This window comes from Calidris pugnax, unplaced genomic scaffold (assembly GCF_001431845.1).
Source record: "Calidris pugnax isolate Ruff unplaced genomic scaffold, ASM143184v1 scaffold42, whole genome shotgun sequence".
NCBI classification, from domain to species: Eukaryota; Metazoa; Chordata; class Aves; order Charadriiformes; family Scolopacidae; genus Calidris; species Calidris pugnax.
In genome coordinates this window covers 14,758,650-14,778,198 of record NW_015090920.1, presented here as the reverse complement: position 1 = coordinate 14,778,198, position 19,549 = coordinate 14,758,650, and the positions used below count along the sequence as shown (strand labels likewise).

Here is a 19,549-nt window from a genome sequence, read left to right as displayed (position 1 = left end):
TTTTTAATTTTTATTACCCCCCCCCCCCCCCCCAATATAGGTACATAATAATATTTTGGATCAAAAGGGGTTTTTTGCTTGTTTTCCACTATTATTGTTCTGTTCTCTGGTGCTGTGCAAGGACTGTAGACAGTTTCACTGCAGGCAAATGTACAAACACTATAATGCTTACAAGCAGCAATAGGAAATGTGATTCTTTAAAGAAAACATTGAAGGATTACATCATGCCAGATCCTGTACATGACCCAGGAACTTAAGTACTACTACTCAATAGTAGCTGTCCTGGTTTGAGGTAAAACAGAACCAATTTTCTGTTTAGTAATTTTACTTTTTAGCTGGGCCTCTTCTAACTAACTTAACTCTGAAATTAGCAGCATATTATTCAGAAACTGTTCACTCTCACAGTGATAAGACCTGATTATGCCAAGGAATGGTATGCAGAGAGGCCCCTGCTTATACTTATTGCTATAACAACCAAGGTCAGGTAACTTCAGTATTTGCCCTATTAGAGGGTCAGAAGCAAAAAATCATAGAGGAGTCACACCTGTGGGGAGGAGCAGACAGGACAGGTGACCCAAAACTGACCAACAGGCTATTCTATACCATCTGCATCACGCTCAGTATAAAAGCTGAGGGGTCAAAGGGTCACCTCTTTTTCTTCAATGGCCAATGGCCAAGGAGGACCCTGTCTGTTCCTCTGCCTTTGATCTTGATCCCAATACGAGCATTCCTGACTCCAGATCTGAAATCCAGTCCTGAGGCCAGTCTGGGACTTTTCCCTGTGCCTGCTGGTGACATGATCATCATCCTGGGAGCTTGATAGAGTTTTATATATATTGTATACATCTTTTTATTATTATTATTATTATTTATTTCATTAATTTATTAATATTTTCATTAAATTAGTTTAGGGTTTTTTTCTAAACTCATAAATATCTATCTCCTCCTCCCCTCTCTTTGGAAGGGGGGCATCTGTCATTTTGATTTGCCAATCTAGCCAAAACCATGACAGTAGCCCATTATCAAGAGGGTATATGGAATAACTCAAGAGTGGGATTTGCTCTTTTCTGAACTGCAACATACCCGTGAAATAAGCTGTAAAAAAGGATATAAGAATCATCATCTCTCCCTAGCCAAGGAATGGTATGCAGAGAGGCCCCTGCTTATACTTATTGCTATAACAACCAAGGTCAGGTAACTTCAGTATTTGCCCTATTAGAGGGTCAGAAGCAAAAAATCATAGAGGAGTCACACCTGTGGGGAGGAGCAGACAGGACAGGTGACCCAAAACTGACCAACAGGCTATTCTATACCATCTGCATCACGCTCAGTATAAAAGCTGAGGGGTCAAAGGGTCACCTCTTTTTCTTCAATGGCCAATGGCCAAGGAGGACCCTGTCTGTTCCTCTGCCTTTGATCTTGATCCCAATACGAGCATTCCTGACTCCAGATCTGAAATCCAGTCCTGAGGCCAGTCTGGGACTTTTCCCTGTGCCTGCTGGTGACATGATCATCATCCTGGGAGCTTGATAGAGTTTTATATATATTGTATACATCTTTTTATTATTATTATTATTATTTATTTCATTAATTTATTAATATTTTCATTAAATTAGTTTAGGGTTTTTTTCTAAACTCATAAATATCTATCTCCTCCTCCCCTCTCTTTGGAAGGGGGGCATCTGTCATTTTGATTTGCCAATCTAGCCAAAACCATGACAGTAGCCCATTATCAAGAGGGTATATGGAATAACTCAAGAGTGGGATTTGCTCTTTTCTGAACTGCAACATACCCGTGAAATAAGCTGTAAAAAAGGATATAAGAATCATCATCTCTCCCTAGACCTCTCTAGCAAGGGCAGCTGAGAAACACAAAGTCAAGCTTGCATGAAAATTGGTTTATGGCTACCCTGAGAAGAACCTGCTGTTTCATTATAAAGGTCAGATGCATTGAAAGCCAAATCTGACTGGGTTGGAGATAAGACCATACTGCTTAACTAAAATGCCTGATCCAGTATTCACACAAACAGGAAAGAGATTAAGCAAAACCAGGTTGAAATGTCTTTATGGAGTCTTGTAGATATTTGAACTTTGTCTCCACTGCACTAACTTTGTTGGTTCAGGGATGAACACATACACATGACTACTGAAGCTTAGCATTTGGCTTCTGTGTTGTGCTTGTAGGTGGCCTGAACCTGAGGCAGGCAACGTCATGGCTCTTCCACAAATGAACCCAAGCTGTTGTTCTGTCTTATGTCACTAACTAGGTATTTGAGGTCACCAAAGCATTTAGAAAGCACAAAGTTATTTTCATAAGGCGAGTAAGCATGATGTTGAATATCCTCCAAAGAAAGAGGAAAGCCAGGATTTCCCTGTCAGGGTTCACCAGATTTCAAAACATTTAACCTACAGCTCTGCCTTGAGACGGCTCCTACACAGTGGTGGAGATGCAGCCACTGTGTTGAAACAAATTATCGAAAATTCCTTCTAGCAGTACTATTATTTTCTTTTTATGAGTTTCTTCTACACACATAAGGTGTAAAGAATCTGGATTCCAGAAAAAAAGAACTCTAACCCTACTGACAAATTCAAAGGCCTGTTTCAGACAAACAGTTGTTTGGATGACTCTCAAGGTATTCATTTTATTTTAAAATTTCTTCAAATAATCACTTCTTTATTGATCTAATACAGTATATCGATGCAATTCTGGTTTTACTTCCCCTTCTGGAGTTAAGATAGCTTTGGGCCCTGTACTGCAAAGTGGTGAGTGCTCAATTCATCATAGAAACTCACTCCAGAACATCCATGAATCCTCGCACAAAGAAAAAGGGAAGCAACACAGCTCCCCACCATGAGCGTGCCCCTTCTTTCCACCTACTGGAACAATCACATTGAACACTGTATTTTCTGACATTTTTGTTATGCATCTCAGAACAAAGAGTTTGGTTAAAAGCTATCTGCTGATCATAATAACTCCTCTCCCTCTTATTACCCTCTCTCTTAGCCCTTCTAGCCAACAGGCTTAAATATAATAAGAAGAGCGGACATCTTTCTAATTTCTGCACTGACAGGAAAATACAGAATTACAAGTTTGCTTTTTGTTGATGATGGCTTCGAAGGCAACCTGACTGTAATGTGAATCTTGCTAAGTGACCTTCCCTTCTAACTCTCCAGCGTCTGTGTGTGCAGTAGTACACCATACCACAAGCTCACACTTGATGAAGTGTGAAGTAAAAGCTTCCAAAAAGAGCAAAGTTGTTCCCTCTCCAAAACTTGCATCCATAACATTAATCTTTGCCAGAGAAAGAAGAGAAAGGAGAGGATAAAAGGGTAGGAACTTCTGAGAGCCTCCCAGTGCTCAGTAAAATACTGAGGATTACTGTGAAAACCCCTAACTGTTCTTCACCTAAATATTTTTCCATAGATCGTATTGCATGCTCTCCACATCACACTGACTATTTATTGACAAAGTAACATTAGGCTTTTTAAGTAATAGCTGTAGGGATAAATCTCTCCCTTGGCCACCTGGCTCACTGTATGAGTAATGTACAATTTCTTCACTGATAATGAATTTTTTCAAGCAAATATACCTTCCTTTGTGTTTGCATAATTCTAACTGTGACCATTAATTTAATAAAAATAATAAGGGGAAAACAAAAAACACTTGAAAGGTAAGCAGAAAAACATTTTCCATTTCTGAATTTCAAATCTAAACTTATTTTACTTACTGTCCAGGGAAATCTTCTGTCTTTGCAGACATCTGGGATGTTGAGGGGCTCCATTGTATTCTTGACATACTGAGCATACATATAATTGATTTTGTTTGTATCGTAGTCCCTGAAGGATACAACATTATTATTGTTATGTTCTTAGTATGAAAATGGGTAATTTCATTATGCAAAGCAGGTAATTTTAATATCTTTCCTGTATGAGGAAAGGATATAACCAATAGGTATATAATGGATTTGAGTTCAAATCCTGTATCCTAATTCAGCTGTCATCACAAAACTGCAGAGTGGATTGATTTACACATTCCAACATTTCTTTAACATTCAACAACATTAACACTGAACACCAAACTTAAGAAGTAAACAAATCAGTGCAGTTTATGCAGATGAATGAGAAAGAATGAAAACCGTGTTTATATTGAAAGAAACAGAACTTTTTGAAAACAAACTCCGTTCACAAATCTGACACACTTGAAAAATCAATACTGGATGAAATTCACATATTATTTAAACAGAGTGCAGCAGAGCCCAACATTTGTGAATTTTCTGCCTCCAAGTTAATTTCAAATCACAATCAGTTGCATGGGGATTCTGTTACTGCAATGGAACTGTTTATTCCAAATCAGGACAAAAAATACCTTTACACAATCAATAATCTACTTTTTTAGCCATGATGTATTTAATTAAGGAATTTCAATTCTCTTGGACCCTTTGCCTGCTTTGGAGGAGGATATATGTCCAAATAATAAACCTATTCCCATCAAATTCCTTCAGTTTCCCTCAGACATTTGACTTGACTTTAGTTATCCTTCTGGTATAAGGACATTCCCAGTGTCGGAGGAAGGGAATTATTCTTTTGTTATTTCATGAACTTGGTTATAAATGCAATGCCCCACAATTCTGAAAACCAGTCTGACCTGGGGTTTGATTCAGAGTCCTTGATAACATAATAAGTTTGAAATTGTATTAAGTAATACTTCCCATCTAATCCATGTCATTATATTACTGCTGTTGCCCAAAATTGTACTTTTCAAGCATAGCAGAAGTTCTAACTCCAGCGGTTGACTCAGTTCTTGGCATATAATTGTCCTGTCTCATAACAAGATTCCGATATGCAATTAAGCCTCGAAGATTGCTTCCCTATTGGTTATGAGAAATAATTTACTGATGGCCAATGTGAGCAGTAAATTGCATTTTGAGTTCATTAACTAGTAACCATGAAAGGGATAATTACCAGGAAGGGTAAATTCTCTTTACCATTCCCATAGTGTAGAAGAGGAATTAGACAGGAACTTTCTTTTTCACCCTGTGATCTCACTAGCCTGTTGTATCTCTGTACTTTCTGGTTGTACATCCTCTATAATCATAATGCAGCTCAAAAATTTTTAGTTGCTCAAGCCACATACTTTGGGCATAATTTTCTAATATATGGAATTAAATTTAGTATGTTAAATGTTTACTGCAAAAGATCAGAGGGTAGGGCATTTTATATACAACTGTCTCGCTCTTGACCAAGAACGGTAATGGAGACATTCATTTTCAAACTTCAATACAGAGATTCAGACTAAATTTGGAAACTATTTAATCTGAGTATTTTAATTCAACTATTTCTACCTCTTTCCCTTCCTCCCTGGAAGTTGAACTTCTTAATGGTTTCCTGAAGATGAATGAAAGTTTAGGATTTTATTCTTGATTTAGTCAGTGATGTTGACTCAGCTTCCCTATCTATGAAATAAGAATAATGATTGAAATAATTGATTAAAATCATAAATAGGATTAGTATCCACTAATGTGGGTATGTCTACGACATAGTCACTATACAGATTGCTTACAGATCAGTTTTAGAGCAGCCCACCAACTTAGATTTTTACTCCTCACATTTTGTACATTTCCATAGCTTAGCCTTGTGATACAACTATGTAGTTAGACCTGCCAAAGTGAAGAGATCAGGTCTTACTCTCCTATTCTGCTCAGTGTGACCTTTTTAAAGCAATAGAGTTTGTCTATGTAGATATTTCAGGGCAAAACCTGTCTAGAAAAATAGCAATAATACAGAAACAAGGACTGTTATTGTGAAATATAATAATATTAAAAGCATAGTTTCTTCAACATTCTCCTGGGATGAACAAAAGTTTGAATTCATTGGTTTACCTCTTTAGATTTTCAGCTGGATCTTCTAATTCCTCAGATTCCATGTGAAACACACTAGAAAATGAATCCTGGAATAATAAGAGGATATTTTAATATATAGGTCTATAAGATTGTCATAAGTTACAATAGTAGTATTCATTAAAAGATTATTGCAGTTATCAAAGCCCTATTCTGTAATAAAGACAAGCGTAAAATGATTTAACAATTTCACATCTAGCAGCAAGTGTATAGAATCCTACCACAAAAATATCTTTTGATACAACTTTAAATATCATTGAAGTGTCTTGAATCTCTACTGATCACTCTAAGAAGAAATGCCAGTATTTACAAGTTATGCCAAATTTATCTGTCAGCACAGAACTTCTTTATTTTAACATTCATCCAATTCTGGACCTGCATTGCTTGGACAGGAGAGGACACTAAAACCTTTTAAACATACTGACTGATCTCTGCGTTGCTTTTCATGCAGATTTTTTAACAGTTGAGAAGCCTAAATGTAGACAGAAATTAGATTCTCTCTGTACTAAAAATTCAAACTGCAGACTGCAAACTAGCACCTACAGTTTATCTAACTTGCAAAGACAATGTGAATTTGTGAATACAAAAATTATGTAAATTCCTCTTCTGTATTATTGTGTGCTTTGCTTCAGTGACCCAGGATTTTGGGACAGACCATGCTTCTGTTCAGATACCTTGTTTGGATGCTCCCTGCTTAGATATACTCAAGAAATAAAAAGTGCCATCAAAACTGCTTCTGCACAGGAAGCAAAGGTCACGTTGTTTTTCTCCCAGTGTTTTCCTTTTTTCCATCCTACCTCAATAGCCAAGAAATTGAGTTATGAAAGAGTTCAACATTCAAGATCTATGCCATAGGAGAGGGCTTAGAGACGTAGTTTACAACAGGCAATGCCAAATGGCTGCGCAAAATGGCTGCATAAAATGGCAGTCTGGCCTACCCAAAGACTGAAGCCTCCCAGGTCAACAGCTAACTTGAGCAGATGCCATAAAAGAAAAGGCAGAGGATGAAAAGGCGACAGAACATACTATGGGTTTGAAATACTATGAAGTCAGAATGGAGGGAAGCCCACACTGCTCCCAAGCAATAAGTACTTCTGCCTTAGACAAAAAACATACTCACAGTACAGTCTTCATCCACTATGAAGATGGTACATCTCTGCACTTGCATGAAGGATATTATAGTGGCAGCTATCTTCTTCAGAATTACTTCCAAAGACTGTTGCTCTTCAAAAATCAGGCTAGCAAGATCGAGAAGCACCTGGGGACAAGGTCTTTTGTGAAATTTTGACTAATTGTGACTTAAGCAATCATTATCATTACTACTGTCTTTGATTCTTCTCTTCCCTGAATCAAGGAAGTCAACACATGTGTCTGTGACTGAAATTAAGTTTTGGCTCTCACACAGACTGCGAGGCAACAGTAAATAATAGCCAATTTTATGCTTTTCATGGAAGAAATAAATAGCATAGTTAGCTGTCTGATGTTTTCAGTCAGAGAGACAGAATAGATTTAGGCATTAGCAGTTCATTAAATGAAACCTGAGAAATCCAGACAACACAGTTATTTGTCTTTAGGAAACCTAGTAGTTTCCTAGGGCTTACGTGTGCATTCTAAAAATAGTGATATTTACATTTCTTAAGACTGTTGAACACAAGTTTTATCTGTTGTAATTCTAACATCCTAATGAACTCAATTGGGGAAAACATAATTTAGATACAGTCTGCTGTATTTCAAAGCTGCTGCTGCAGGACTTAGCTGCACAGATGTGCTCTTATTATACTCTTTTTTTCTCACAAGAAGCATGGTGCCAATTTGAAACGATTATCCAAATTTGTACCAATTTACAAACACTGATAGTCACTTGGAAACTCAGACGTACCAGAAAATTTTTAAAACAACTGCTGCTTACTTGTTTCTCCAAAACCTTTTCATATTGTATATGGCAGACATATTCACCTGTAAAGGCCACAGCATTAATAACCCATCAGTTAAAAATATGGCTGCAAAATACAGTTACATTAATCAGAAGGAAATTCAGTTTTCATAGAATCATAGAATGATTCTATGAAGCCCCATCCAGCCTGGTCTTGAACACTTCCCAGGATGGGGTATCCACAGCTTCTCTGGGCAACCTGTTTCAGTGTCTCACCACCATCCCAGTAAAGAATTTCTTCCTGATATCTAATCTAAATCTTCCCTCTTTCAGTTTAAAACCATTACCCCTCGTCCTATCACTACACTCCCTGATAAAGAAACCCTCCCCATTTCTCCTTATGGACCCCTTTCAGACAGTGGAAGGCTGCTATAAGGTCTCCCTGGAACCTTCTCATTTTCCAGGCTGAACAATCCCAACTCTCTTTGCCTGTCTTCATAGGAGAGGTGCTCCAGCCCTCTGACCATTTTCGTGGCCCTCCTCTGGGCCCATTCCAACAGGTCCAGGTCCTTCCTGTGCTGAGGACTCCAAAGCTGGAAGCAGAACTGCAGGTGGGATCTCAAGATAGCAGAGTCCAGGGGCAGGATCACCTCCCTCAACCTGCTGGCCACGCTTCTTTTAATGCGGCCCAGGACATGGTTGGCTTTCTGGGCTGCCAGCGTACATTGCTGGCTTATGCCAAGCTTCTCCATCCACCAACAACCCCAAGTCCTTCTCCTCAGGACTGTTCTCAATCCATTCTCTGCCCAACCTGTATTTATGTTTGGGATTGCTGTAACCCAGGTTCTGGACCTTGCACTTGGCTTGGCTGAACTTCATAAGGTTTGTATGAGCCCAAATCTCAAGCCCAAGGTCTCTGCCTCCCTTCCCTCCAGCGTGTCAACCATGCTGCACAGCTTGCTGTCGTCAGCAGACTTGCTGAGGTGCACTCTGTCCTACTGTCGATGTCACTGACAAAGTTGTTAAACAGCACTGGTCCCAGTACCAACCCCTGAGGAACACCACTCATCACTGGCTTCCACTTGGACATTGAGCCGTTGACCGCAACCCTTTGAGTGCAGCTATCCAGCCAGTTCCTTATCCACCGAGTGGTCCATCCATCAAATTTTGACTTTCCAATTTTGAGATCAGGATGTCTTGTGGGACAGTGTCAAATGCTTTGCATAAGTCCAGGTAGATCTGATTATTGCTGGACTTGTAACGGATCCATCTGATCATTACTGAAAATATGGTTAGTAACTGTGTATAGTTGTAGTATTCTAAAAAAGCAATCTGTATAACCTCTACAATTCTGCAGGGATAATTCTATCTGAAATTTCTGGAGTATGTACACCTCTGGTTGTATAATATACACAGTGAGCCACAGGATAACTTCAGGCAGTATTGAGTACATTGACACAGAATGAATTTTCTGACATGTAGCTTTACCTTCTTCCCCTACATGGTCCACTTTGCAGCCCAAGCTGGAATGTGCCCAGATACTTCCCAGTACAGTTAGTTAGAGCTTTATCAGAGATACACAGCATTCAATCACAACAATTAAAAATAGCCAAGGAATAACAACCATATGAGAAATATCAGGAGTAGGCACTGATTACTAATTACACCATAATTTCTGTGGTGTTGGGACAAACCTGTTGACCATACCTGATTACGCCTGTTCTCAAGCAAAGATGTCTCATACAATTGAGCGTTGTGAAGAACAATTCCACAAAACGCCAAATATGCTGCAAAATCCTGAGGACAAATGAACATCAACACCTCATGAAGATAACATCTCACAGCATCTTAATTCTATTCAAAGATAAGCTACTGCAACTTTTTATTCTCACTTCGGAGTATTAGTTAATATTTTAAAGTTACTTTTGGCAACCACACATTCAGGATGGGTTTTTTTTTTTTTCAGTTACTCATAATTTATTTCCTCAAGAATCTATTCTCCCTTTTTTAAACTAACAAAATTCACAGTTTGTCGTGGTAAAAGTAGAATTGATATAAGCAGCAGCTCAGAGGAATCAACTCATTTTGCAGCAATGCATATGTTATCTAGAAAAACTGCATGCAGACAATCAACCTCTCTTTCTGTGGTGAATTCTGTCTCTTGGAAAGTGGAAATAAAATTCTGCTAACACAGTAAAACCACAATTTTTTTCCCTTTCAGAATGGGATTAATTTTGATATCCTGCAAATACTCAATATGCATTTTGTTTTAAAGGGGAACTTTTCAAAGGGAAAGGATGAATTCTGATTTATTTATTTCTGAAGGTTAAGTTCTTCAGTCTGAGTGCTGCCTATTTTTTGATGTACCAATCTGATTGTGAAGTCAGTTGAAAGCAACTGCAGTGTAAGAATTAGGAATCAAGGTGCTTGCTATCTGATTATCTCATATATTGTTCACAATTTTCCCAAAGCCTTTTCTCATCCTGCAATTGTTATATTGAGAAGTGATAAAATATTTTAAAAAGAATCACTACACAAATTTTAATATTCAAAATATGTTTGTTGGGGATTCCAGAAGAGTTAGAATCAATTAATAAAAAATTATATCTATTAAAAGTTATTAAACTGTTTTAGAGTAAGCCTGTGTTTCAGAGATACATGAGAGATACCATGCTGATCCAGAAATTGAAGTATTTCACATCCACACTTCTCATGGCCTCAGAAAAAAGAAATTTGTGGTATTGCCAGGAATTTTTACTTTTTCAGAGGCATTTGATTTTTAATAACTTTAAAATTCCTGATCAGCGTGAAAAGTAATAACCTATGAAAATAGAAGAGACATAAATGTCCAGCTTTTATACCTTTTCATCTTGTTCAGTGAAAGTGCCACCAATTCCAGATTTCTTATTGATTGCTTGAGCCACACCAACCACCTAGTGTATTCAAAATGGAGTAATTAGTTAATTTTCAGGAGTCTGTCATTGGATTCTATTTCTAGACATATTTATAGAAGATAATAAATGATCATGACAGGTATTCATTTGGTTGACCTTTGGGTGACAGAAGATATTTAAGCCTGTTTTTTCCTAATTCATTCATATTACAAATAGCTGAGCATAAAGCTGAAATATAAAAAAAAAAATAAGTAGCATGAGTCCTAGATGCTCTTACAAAGAGAGGTTGATTTCATCCAAAATTGAGTCTATAAATTGAAACAATCATTTCCTAGAAAGACAACAACAGTTTACGCTTCTGCCATCATAAGCCAGACCACGCAACAACTCCCTCTAAAGTTCATCTGCTTGTGTGTGTAGAAAATACCCTTCCTGCTAGCTCTGACAAAATTTCCAAAAACATACCCTCCTTAGTGGATCTAGAGTTTGGCTACAGTGATCTTTTTGCATTTTGTATCTCTCTGACCCAATTAATTTTCATCTGCTAAAAAATAGTATACAAAGGTTGTGTTCCTGCCAGATTCAAGTTTGTTACTCAACTTTAGTACATTTTTAAAGGTAGGCTTTTACTAAGACCACACTAAACTAGCACTGAGACGACATAATTTTGTTATGCTTCAGTGGATAGTTAGACTATCCTTCTTACCAAGATATGTTGATATCTTGCATTTTTAATTATTTTCCCTGTGCAGCAACTGAGAAGGTAGGGAGAAATCCTGGTTTACAGATAAAGAAGCTAAGCAAAGGGTAGAAAGTCATTCCCAGATCCTGCAGGACATCTGCGACAGACCAAAGAAACAAACCCATATGCCTTGATCAACATGAAAGGCTTTCCGTTTAGTTCTTTCTTCTCTGGTAACTTGGATCTGTTTTTCAGAGCCCAAGAAAAACACAAGAATTTAAAGAGACCTTCATAGAAGTCAGTATGAAGAGAAAGTGAGCATTGTTAAAAAGATTAGTTCACTGGGATAGTATTTCTGTAGATCCCTCACTGATGTTACTCAAGCTGTGTACTGGCAGTGACAATTCTGTCCTGTAAACTAGTTTTCTTCCGGATTCTGTGCTTACGCTTGTACTTCCGTGCTTCAGCTCTTCTGAGTCATAAATTAACCACATAATTTCACAACACTAAAATTGGAAGGCTTTCAGAAGAAGAGACAGGTTAATTTCTGCTGAGATACTTCTGAATTTCACTGTCAATGAGGTGAAGATGAGAAGTTTTCTAACTCAAATATTTTGTCATTCCATTAAAAAAAGGTTATTTATTATTATACTACACATTACTAAAGCACACTCTTGTTCTCTATTACATCAAATCATTACTATAATAAATGTTTCTCTCTGATGCCCAAACATTTCATAGATTATAGGATTTCAAGGCCTTAGCCTTTCCCTAATATAACTCAATGTTTTCACTCTTTTTGAGACTTTGCAAATTATTATTAATATGACTTTAGGCTTAAAAAAATTTGAGAAAGTATAGTTTCCTTGATTTGTGAAGTAAAAAAATTAATATTCTGACTGTTAGTGAGTAATGACAGGTTTCTACAATTGATATCAAGAGTGGCAGGTATAAGGTGGTTGAACCCAATGCTGTTTATCAGGGTGGATGAGAAAGGTACCACAGTAGATGACCTGAGGAGTGCCAAGTGGAGGGTGGGGACAATTATGTCTGAGACATTACTTATATTGGTACCCAGCAATAAAGCCCAAGGTTTATGATATAAAGCTGAATAGCCACTAGCAGCAACTGGAAGGGATTTAGGTTAAGGCAGAGCTGAAAGAGGAGTAGCACCAGAGCAAGAGGGAGGTTGGAAACTAGGGGAGCTGGAAGACACTCACTAAGACTCTGCACATGCTTATAATTAGACCTTTAATCTATTTAACTGGCTGGATCTCCTCTTCTGCTAAACTCAAAAAATCTATTGTGCAGTAAACTCACAGGCTAGAATCTGCTAGCATAGATGAAGCCCACCTTGCTGAGTACAATAATATGAAAGAGTACATGGTAAGAAGCCATAAAGTATATGCAAAGCTTTTGATTCTCTTCAGATTTTTTGGCACACTTACAACAAATGATTGACAAAGCTGCAAAGAACTTCCTTTGTTTGAGATCCAAGTAGTGTAAAACCAGTGCAAGGTGTTAATGATGGTATTTTTTTTCATCTTGCTTTTTTGGGATAAACAATATCAGAAGAAAACTGTGTGGCGTGCATGTTAAAAAAGTTAAAAAATGTTAAAAACTGATAATCATTAAATTTATAATTGCTATACTGATGAAAGGCATACAGTTTCATTTTTGTAATGGAAAAGAAGACAATTTACTATCTCTCTGCCTAGCCTTCCCAAAATACTGATGTTACAAATAAGGTCATTGTTCTGCAGCATGAATCACTGCCAACTGTGGGCTCAAAAATGTCCGTCTGAAATAAAGCTTAACTGTCAGCTCCATTCCATACAACCCAGTTTTTCCCACAGTCAACTTCTCTTTTACTTCAGTGCAGAATATTTCTTATCCGGTGAACTTTCTTACTGTAGTAACAATATACAACTAGCCTTATATACTTCTATAACAGACTTTGAATAGTAAGCAAATCCTTTAACCAGTCAATAAGCTTTTATGTTAACCTACATGTGCAGAGATTAATGGTTAGGCCTTTTCTCATACAGTTTTCTGTGGGTATTTATTTAATTTTTTTTTTTTTCAGTTTTGATCCAGCATGAGCTAAGACAACTTTAATGAGGTCAGAGGCTTTTTGAAGCATCCAGAAGGTGAGTACTTTCATCTTGTGTAAACACATCCCCTCCATGAAAGGAAAGTCTGTGGTGCTTAAAAAAGCTATAAGAAAACAGTAAGAGGACCATATTAATATACCAAAAAAGACTATTTAAGCTCCTTTTATTAGCACTTCAGGTTTCTGACACACTAACAAAGGCGTGTGTTCCAGGAGAAATGGTCATTTTTAGATCTTTGCAAAGGCATTTAAATAAAAAAGGTTTTAACTGGAGGGAGAGAGTAAACGAGGAGAATAAACGTGCTGAAAAATCATGGTTGTTTTGATGACGATAAAAATTTTGTGCAGATGTAAACCTTTTTCCTTTCTGGTGGTTGTTTCAGTGGCATTTAAGCTTTTAAAGACAAGTTTGTAGTATGTGCCGTTTTCTCATACAAAATAAACAGTTTTCAAAATGAAACCAGTTGAAATTCTGACCTCATTTATTTCAGTACAAATTCCAGTGAACTTCACTAAATTCTGTAGAATGTGGTGTAGAGACAGTAATGAGAAAAACCTCAGATGGATATTATTTAGCCAATGGAGTCTTGCCTGCAACCAGGTAATTAGGAGGAGATGTAGGAAACTCAAGAGGATCTGTTCCTGTTACTAAAGTAATTATGTAATTAGGACAAAAGTCAATCGTGGTAGCATTTTAGGCCATGAAGAACATATGCCTGCACTTTAGAGAATACTAAGCACAGTATGAAACACAAATCCTCATTTTTAAAACTTACTATAAACAAATCTGAAATAACAATAGGCCTGATCTGTGATCTCCAGCTAGGAGTTATGTTTGCACCAGCACAAAGAAAATTGAATCAAAAGTGACTAACTGCTCTGAGCTCAGCTACACAGAAAACTTATTCAAATAACAGATACATTAAAAGTGTGAAATCTTTGTGGCAATAAAAAAAAGATATATCTGAGATAAAGCTAATTCTCTGTATAGCTTGGAAAATATCGTAAAAAAATGATAGTCCACTCAAACACTTGCTCATAGAAGCACTGTTCCAGTCTAACAAAAAAGTGTTTTTTAAGTTACTTATGCGCAATATTTTATGTGTCTTTAATTCTCCAACAGGCAGGCACCATGTGAACTTTTGAAAGTTGAGTCCTGTAGCAATAGAGCAAAGAGATATATGTTTGATTTCTTGTTGTTCTCCTCCTATGCTTACAGAATTACCCTGTATATTTCTTGGTCACCCAAGACAAAACCAGTAGGAAGGGGGTTGGTTAAAATCAGCTATGAAAGGGGATGACTACTAGAAAAGCTTACGGTAGTACTCTGGACTGAAGAAAACCAAGATTTAGGGAGAAGAAAGACTGAAGTAATTAGTATCTGCTTATACTTTGATACCTGTGAGCTTATGGCCTAATCACTAAAGTAATCAGTGACCTGTTAAGTGCTGCAAACTGTCTTCCATGACTTTACCCCAGTCTGACTAGGTAGACAGGACTATAGAACAAGGAACATCTACAGTAGTCACGCAGTAGTCCTAACAAGAGCCTTCATCCAGGTTTGCTCTACTGAAAGCATATAAGGGGAAGGCAGAAAGGAAGAAGCTGTATGTAAAGTATTGTAGTGGTCTAGCTTTCTTTAAAGTCAGCTGGAAAATTTCTCCTTGGATCAGAAACCAAGCACTTTGCTATTTTCCATTCAGATCACATAAAAAAGACATACACCACGAAGCCAAAAAAGCAGTTTTGATGATGGCATTGTTCTCTTACTTTCAGTCCCAAGAAGGGGGTATAAAAAACCCTTCAACAAGTACTGAGTCAATATCCACACTTGTTTTACCACATCTGAATACAGCCTTCCTATTTGAATTCTTGCTGGCAACACCAGTAATCTTCCAGTACTGCTACTTATTTTGTAACCTTTCTTCTCAATCTATACCAGTTATCCCATTTAATAAAGCCTGATCCACATTACAAGAAGAGATTTCTTCTAATTATCAGAGCTTTATTTTTACTATTTTCTTGCAATAACTGACTCGTCCCTCTAAAAGTAGCAGGTTACCTAGAGTGTTTCCTAGTAGATGATGACTTCAGTGCCGATGACTGTGGCAATGAAACAATCTATCTGGATTGTGCAATTTGTGCGCATTAAGATTACAGGCCTAACTGTGAAAGCTGTTCCAGCTCTGCAGGCAGCTACTGCCCTATTTAGTTGGTTCTTACTTCTGACTTAAAAATAAAATTAATAACTTGCTTCCCAAGAAGATAAATTTTTATTCACTTTTATTCACTTTGCTGGCATCTGAAGAAAAGTTACACGAAACCAAAGAATGGTAGCAGAAATAAGGAAACTCAACTTCTATCTCATTTTAAAGATGGGAACATACCCACTTGAGAAGACAGACTAAGTGGTTTTAACCTTACTTTGCTCTTCTGGGCTTGGAGATGTTTGATTCAGGCTTATAAAATTATCCTTCAGGGACAGAACTGTATTTACAGACTTTCATTTTTAATCAACAAAACTTTCACATCCTCTTCCTTCAGTGATGCCAGCAGTAGTGTGCATGATTGCCAGCAGTCTAGCTACAATAACATATGTCTCAGCATAAGCTGAAAATCCAACCAAGATGCATATTACTGATCTCCATAATCCTGCAGCAAGACTGCTACTGGAACTCGAGTTAGTTTGTTTAAAATTAGCTTGGCTAGATCTACACTATACTCCAGTGACTGTGATGTATTATAGCTGAAGTGTTCACTGTGGGAGAAAATAACAGCTGGCTAACAGTAATATGCCTGGTCACATTTTATACAACAAAAATCAACAGGCTGCTCTAAGTAGAGTAGCATCCCTGATTTGTTGGGAAGAGCTTCCCAGTCACAGGAGATAGGGCAAAATAAACATAAAACTAAACAATTGGATGAGCATTGCCAAAATAAAACATTTCCCTAGCCAATTAGGAGGAAGTTCAACCTTACATACTCAGAGCCTGGGAGATAGGTCTCAGTTAATTCAACTAAAAGTTCCCATATGAGAAAATCTGACAGATTTTAGTAGAAATTAAACTGCAATAGAATTTTATGGAAATCATCTTGCACAGCTGAGAGAAAAAAAAAGGAGAAATAACAGAAAATTATGTCATTTCTGTAGATGTCTTATGGCAGCTGTGATGACTCTGTGCGTCAGAGACCATCCATTCTACAGATATTCCAAACCAGTCAGAAAGCTGTACTGGGTCTTGTATCAGCTCTGGTTAACTCTGAAAGTTGGTTTAAACTAAGGACTTCCAGTCCCTATTCAGTTCTGTCAAATTTTGTCAAAATGTCCATTTATAAATGGCTACAAAACCAGATGGAGAAATTTGAGGTGATAATTATTTGCAACTTCTGTAGTTCTGTTTCTGGGTCTCTGAATCCAAGACCAAAAGAAATCAGAAGAAAGTGACACTGTATTCACTGACTTTATTAAAGCAGCTCTAGAAAGCAAATCAGTACCATTTGAAGCTTCTGAAAAATTAAAGGTTTAAGGACACATCAGGAATGAAAAGCTGCTTTTTGAGATACACTATGCTGAACTGCCACAACCTTAGGTCTTCTGCCAGTAGTGGTAAAACCCTGATTTCTGTACAAGCAGTGTAGCACTGAAACTGTTAGCATTAATAGCTCCAGCTAAAGCCTATGGCCAGCAATACCAGTTTCCTCTTGCAAAAGAAATAACCATGGTGACTCTGTGGTACAAGCTGGCTAATACTAACTTTTCATTAGTGGCTTCTGTACTATTGAGGGTAAAACTTCAGTCTGTTTTGAAGGTTTTTATGTGTTCTCTGATACGCATCGATAATCCAAGTATCAGGTCTTACTGATGTCTAGATAACTGTATACAGTTACCTGCTCTTACAGAAGAATCACCAGAAGAGAAGATCTTTCAGGATCAAAATGGAATCTTTGCTATGGTTTCACATTCACCTCATGACAAAGTTAAATACAGGAATAGATGTTATAATGATTTGACCTCATCAATACAATTCACTTTACCCAAGACCTGCCTTCTTCCTTGTTTTCTTCAACAGTGATAACCAGCAAATGATACAGCTTTGCATGCCAGAAAGCATCATATGGCAATATATTTGTCATATGATGGGATGGAAAGAATTTATGTTTCCTTATTAGAGATTGTGGAGCAGAGGTTTACAGATATCAGAACTTTGTTCAAAGCCCCTGAAGTCAGATGCAAAGCTCAAGTCAGTTTGCATTTGTGTTTTTTCATGGGAAAATGAGAACTCTTCATAAAGCTAGCACCACACAAGCCTCTACAAGCTGATCTTAAAGGACATAAACAAAACCAGCAGAAGTTTCTACATCTGAAATGCAATGTTTCTGTGGCATTTCTGTCTGCAAGCATAGGTTGAGTAGGGGACTGAGAGAAGTTCTTTTACTATTAAGTGCACACGATCCAATTCTTCATGTGCATCTGTACAGAGGTAAAGTCCTCTTATTGCACTGCTTTTTTCTCATTGTTACTAGTTCCTGTGTCCTTTTTATGAGCTCTTCTGTGAATCAAACTGTTTTCTTCTTTCTGTCTCCGGAATTTCTTACTAGCTATTATTTTTAAATGAGACTTTGGTTTCTCACATGCCTCATGGAAACATAGGCAAATGTGAAAAACATCTACTGGAAAGATCTCCATACTTCAGATGGCCCAGAGGACTTAATAATCAGCATGAGATTTTCTTCCTCTCAATTACTGACTCTTTGTTTTAAAAAAAATAGTACTGACACAAGACAAACAAACAGAAAACTCCAGTTCCTTCTCTTTCTCAGTGTTTATTTTTGGATGTCTTCCAGAACTGTCTTTTGACTGTGGTTGCTGTCATCCTGGGCTGAGGCCGCATTCACTAACCTCAATATTACTAGGGGGGCTTTGGGAATTTTTGTAATGTAATTTTTTTTTGTTGATGTTAACAGGGAGGAGCCAGTATTCTGGTTTTGTTGTTTTGGGTTTTTTTTAAAACAGAAAAAGCAGCAGAATGCAAATGGCAAATGAAGGACTGATTCACTGACTCCAACATCTCTCCAGAAACATGTCAGCCATGTGTTACGGTGAGAGGGAGAAAAACCTTCTGGTAGAGACTTTAAAATCAGAAGAAAAAAAGAAGTGCCATCCTTTCCTATAAGAAATCACATAGTTTAGCCCCTTCAAATTATCACATATGAGTAGAGTGTAACACTCTCTTCAGACTTCAGGTTGGCTGAACTTTTCAAAATAAACAAATTCCTGCTTCATTTCCACTTGCTGATGCACTTCAGCGTAGAAAGCTAGCTGAAGATACGGCCAATTGCAGGTTTATTCATCCTGTAAGTCATGGTGTATTGGACCAACAGACTACAGCTCTTATTCCTTCCCCCATCTACCATCAGGACTCGGTAAGAAGTAAGCACTTTCACTCTCCCTGGCCAGCAAGATTTCATAATTCATTTCTGATCCCAATTACATACAGCATAGCATTTTTTCCATTCAACAAAAAGAAAATGGGATGGCTTGGGTGAAATTTAAAGCCTTGCATCAGCCTGACATGGACCACTGGTCCCTGACAGCTCTCCATACAACATCTGCTTTGCTCATCAGCTGGCCCAGGGCCAGCAGTGGCTGCTGCCTGTTAGAAAGGCGAAGACTTTTAAGTAGGAGTAGGAGAGGATGAAGTGCTGTCCTTGGAAGAACTGAAAAAAATGTTTTAAACTGAAATTAGCAGTAGCTGAGGAAAGGAAATCCTGGCTCCTCATCTAGGTCAGCTAGAGTAAGATTCAACAAACAAGTTAAATCAAGAGTTTAATCAGTTTATTTAATGAAAAAAACGTTCAGTGCGGTAAGAGTCAAGGTGACATGTTCCGTAAGAGGAGTAAAAGATGGAAGAACAAGAAAAGGAAGGTATGATGCCTTCAAACCAATCCTTGAAGCATTTCTTTTTGGAGTTAGAGATTTCTGGAAGCAAACTAAAAGTATTCAATAAAATAAAGAAATTAAAGGAGATAAAATCTGCATCTTAAAGCTCTGACACACTCTATAGAGAGCCTTACACTTTGTGAGTATTC

General features: G+C 37.5%; 1 protein-coding gene and 1 long non-coding RNA gene across 8 annotated transcripts in view; one reads left to right on the top strand and one right to left on the bottom strand.

Moving 5' to 3' along the window:
* Positions 1-19,549, bottom strand: part of PDE5A (phosphodiesterase 5A) — a 136,019-nt gene that overhangs the window by 33,582 nt on the left and 82,888 nt on the right. For all 7 annotated transcript variants that reach the window (XM_014949942.1, XM_014949941.1, XM_014949939.1 and 4 more), the window contains 5 exons: positions 10,632-10,703; positions 9,478-9,567; positions 7,018-7,155; positions 5,880-5,947; positions 3,729-3,837 (listed from right to left, as the gene is read on the bottom strand). In XM_014949942.1, coding sequence (XP_014805428.1) covers positions 3,729-3,837; positions 5,880-5,947; positions 7,018-7,155; positions 9,478-9,567; positions 10,632-10,703 — 477 coding nt within the window. The remainder of the gene's footprint in view (positions 1-3,728; positions 3,838-5,879; positions 5,948-7,017; positions 7,156-9,477; positions 9,568-10,631; positions 10,704-19,549) is intronic.
* Positions 1-19,549, top strand: part of LOC106892631 — a 50,896-nt gene that overhangs the window by 26,829 nt on the left and 4,518 nt on the right. The window contains exon 2 of the long non-coding RNA XR_001412917.1: positions 13,433-13,496. This is a non-coding gene — a long non-coding RNA (uncharacterized LOC106892631). The remainder of the gene's footprint in view (positions 1-13,432; positions 13,497-19,549) is intronic.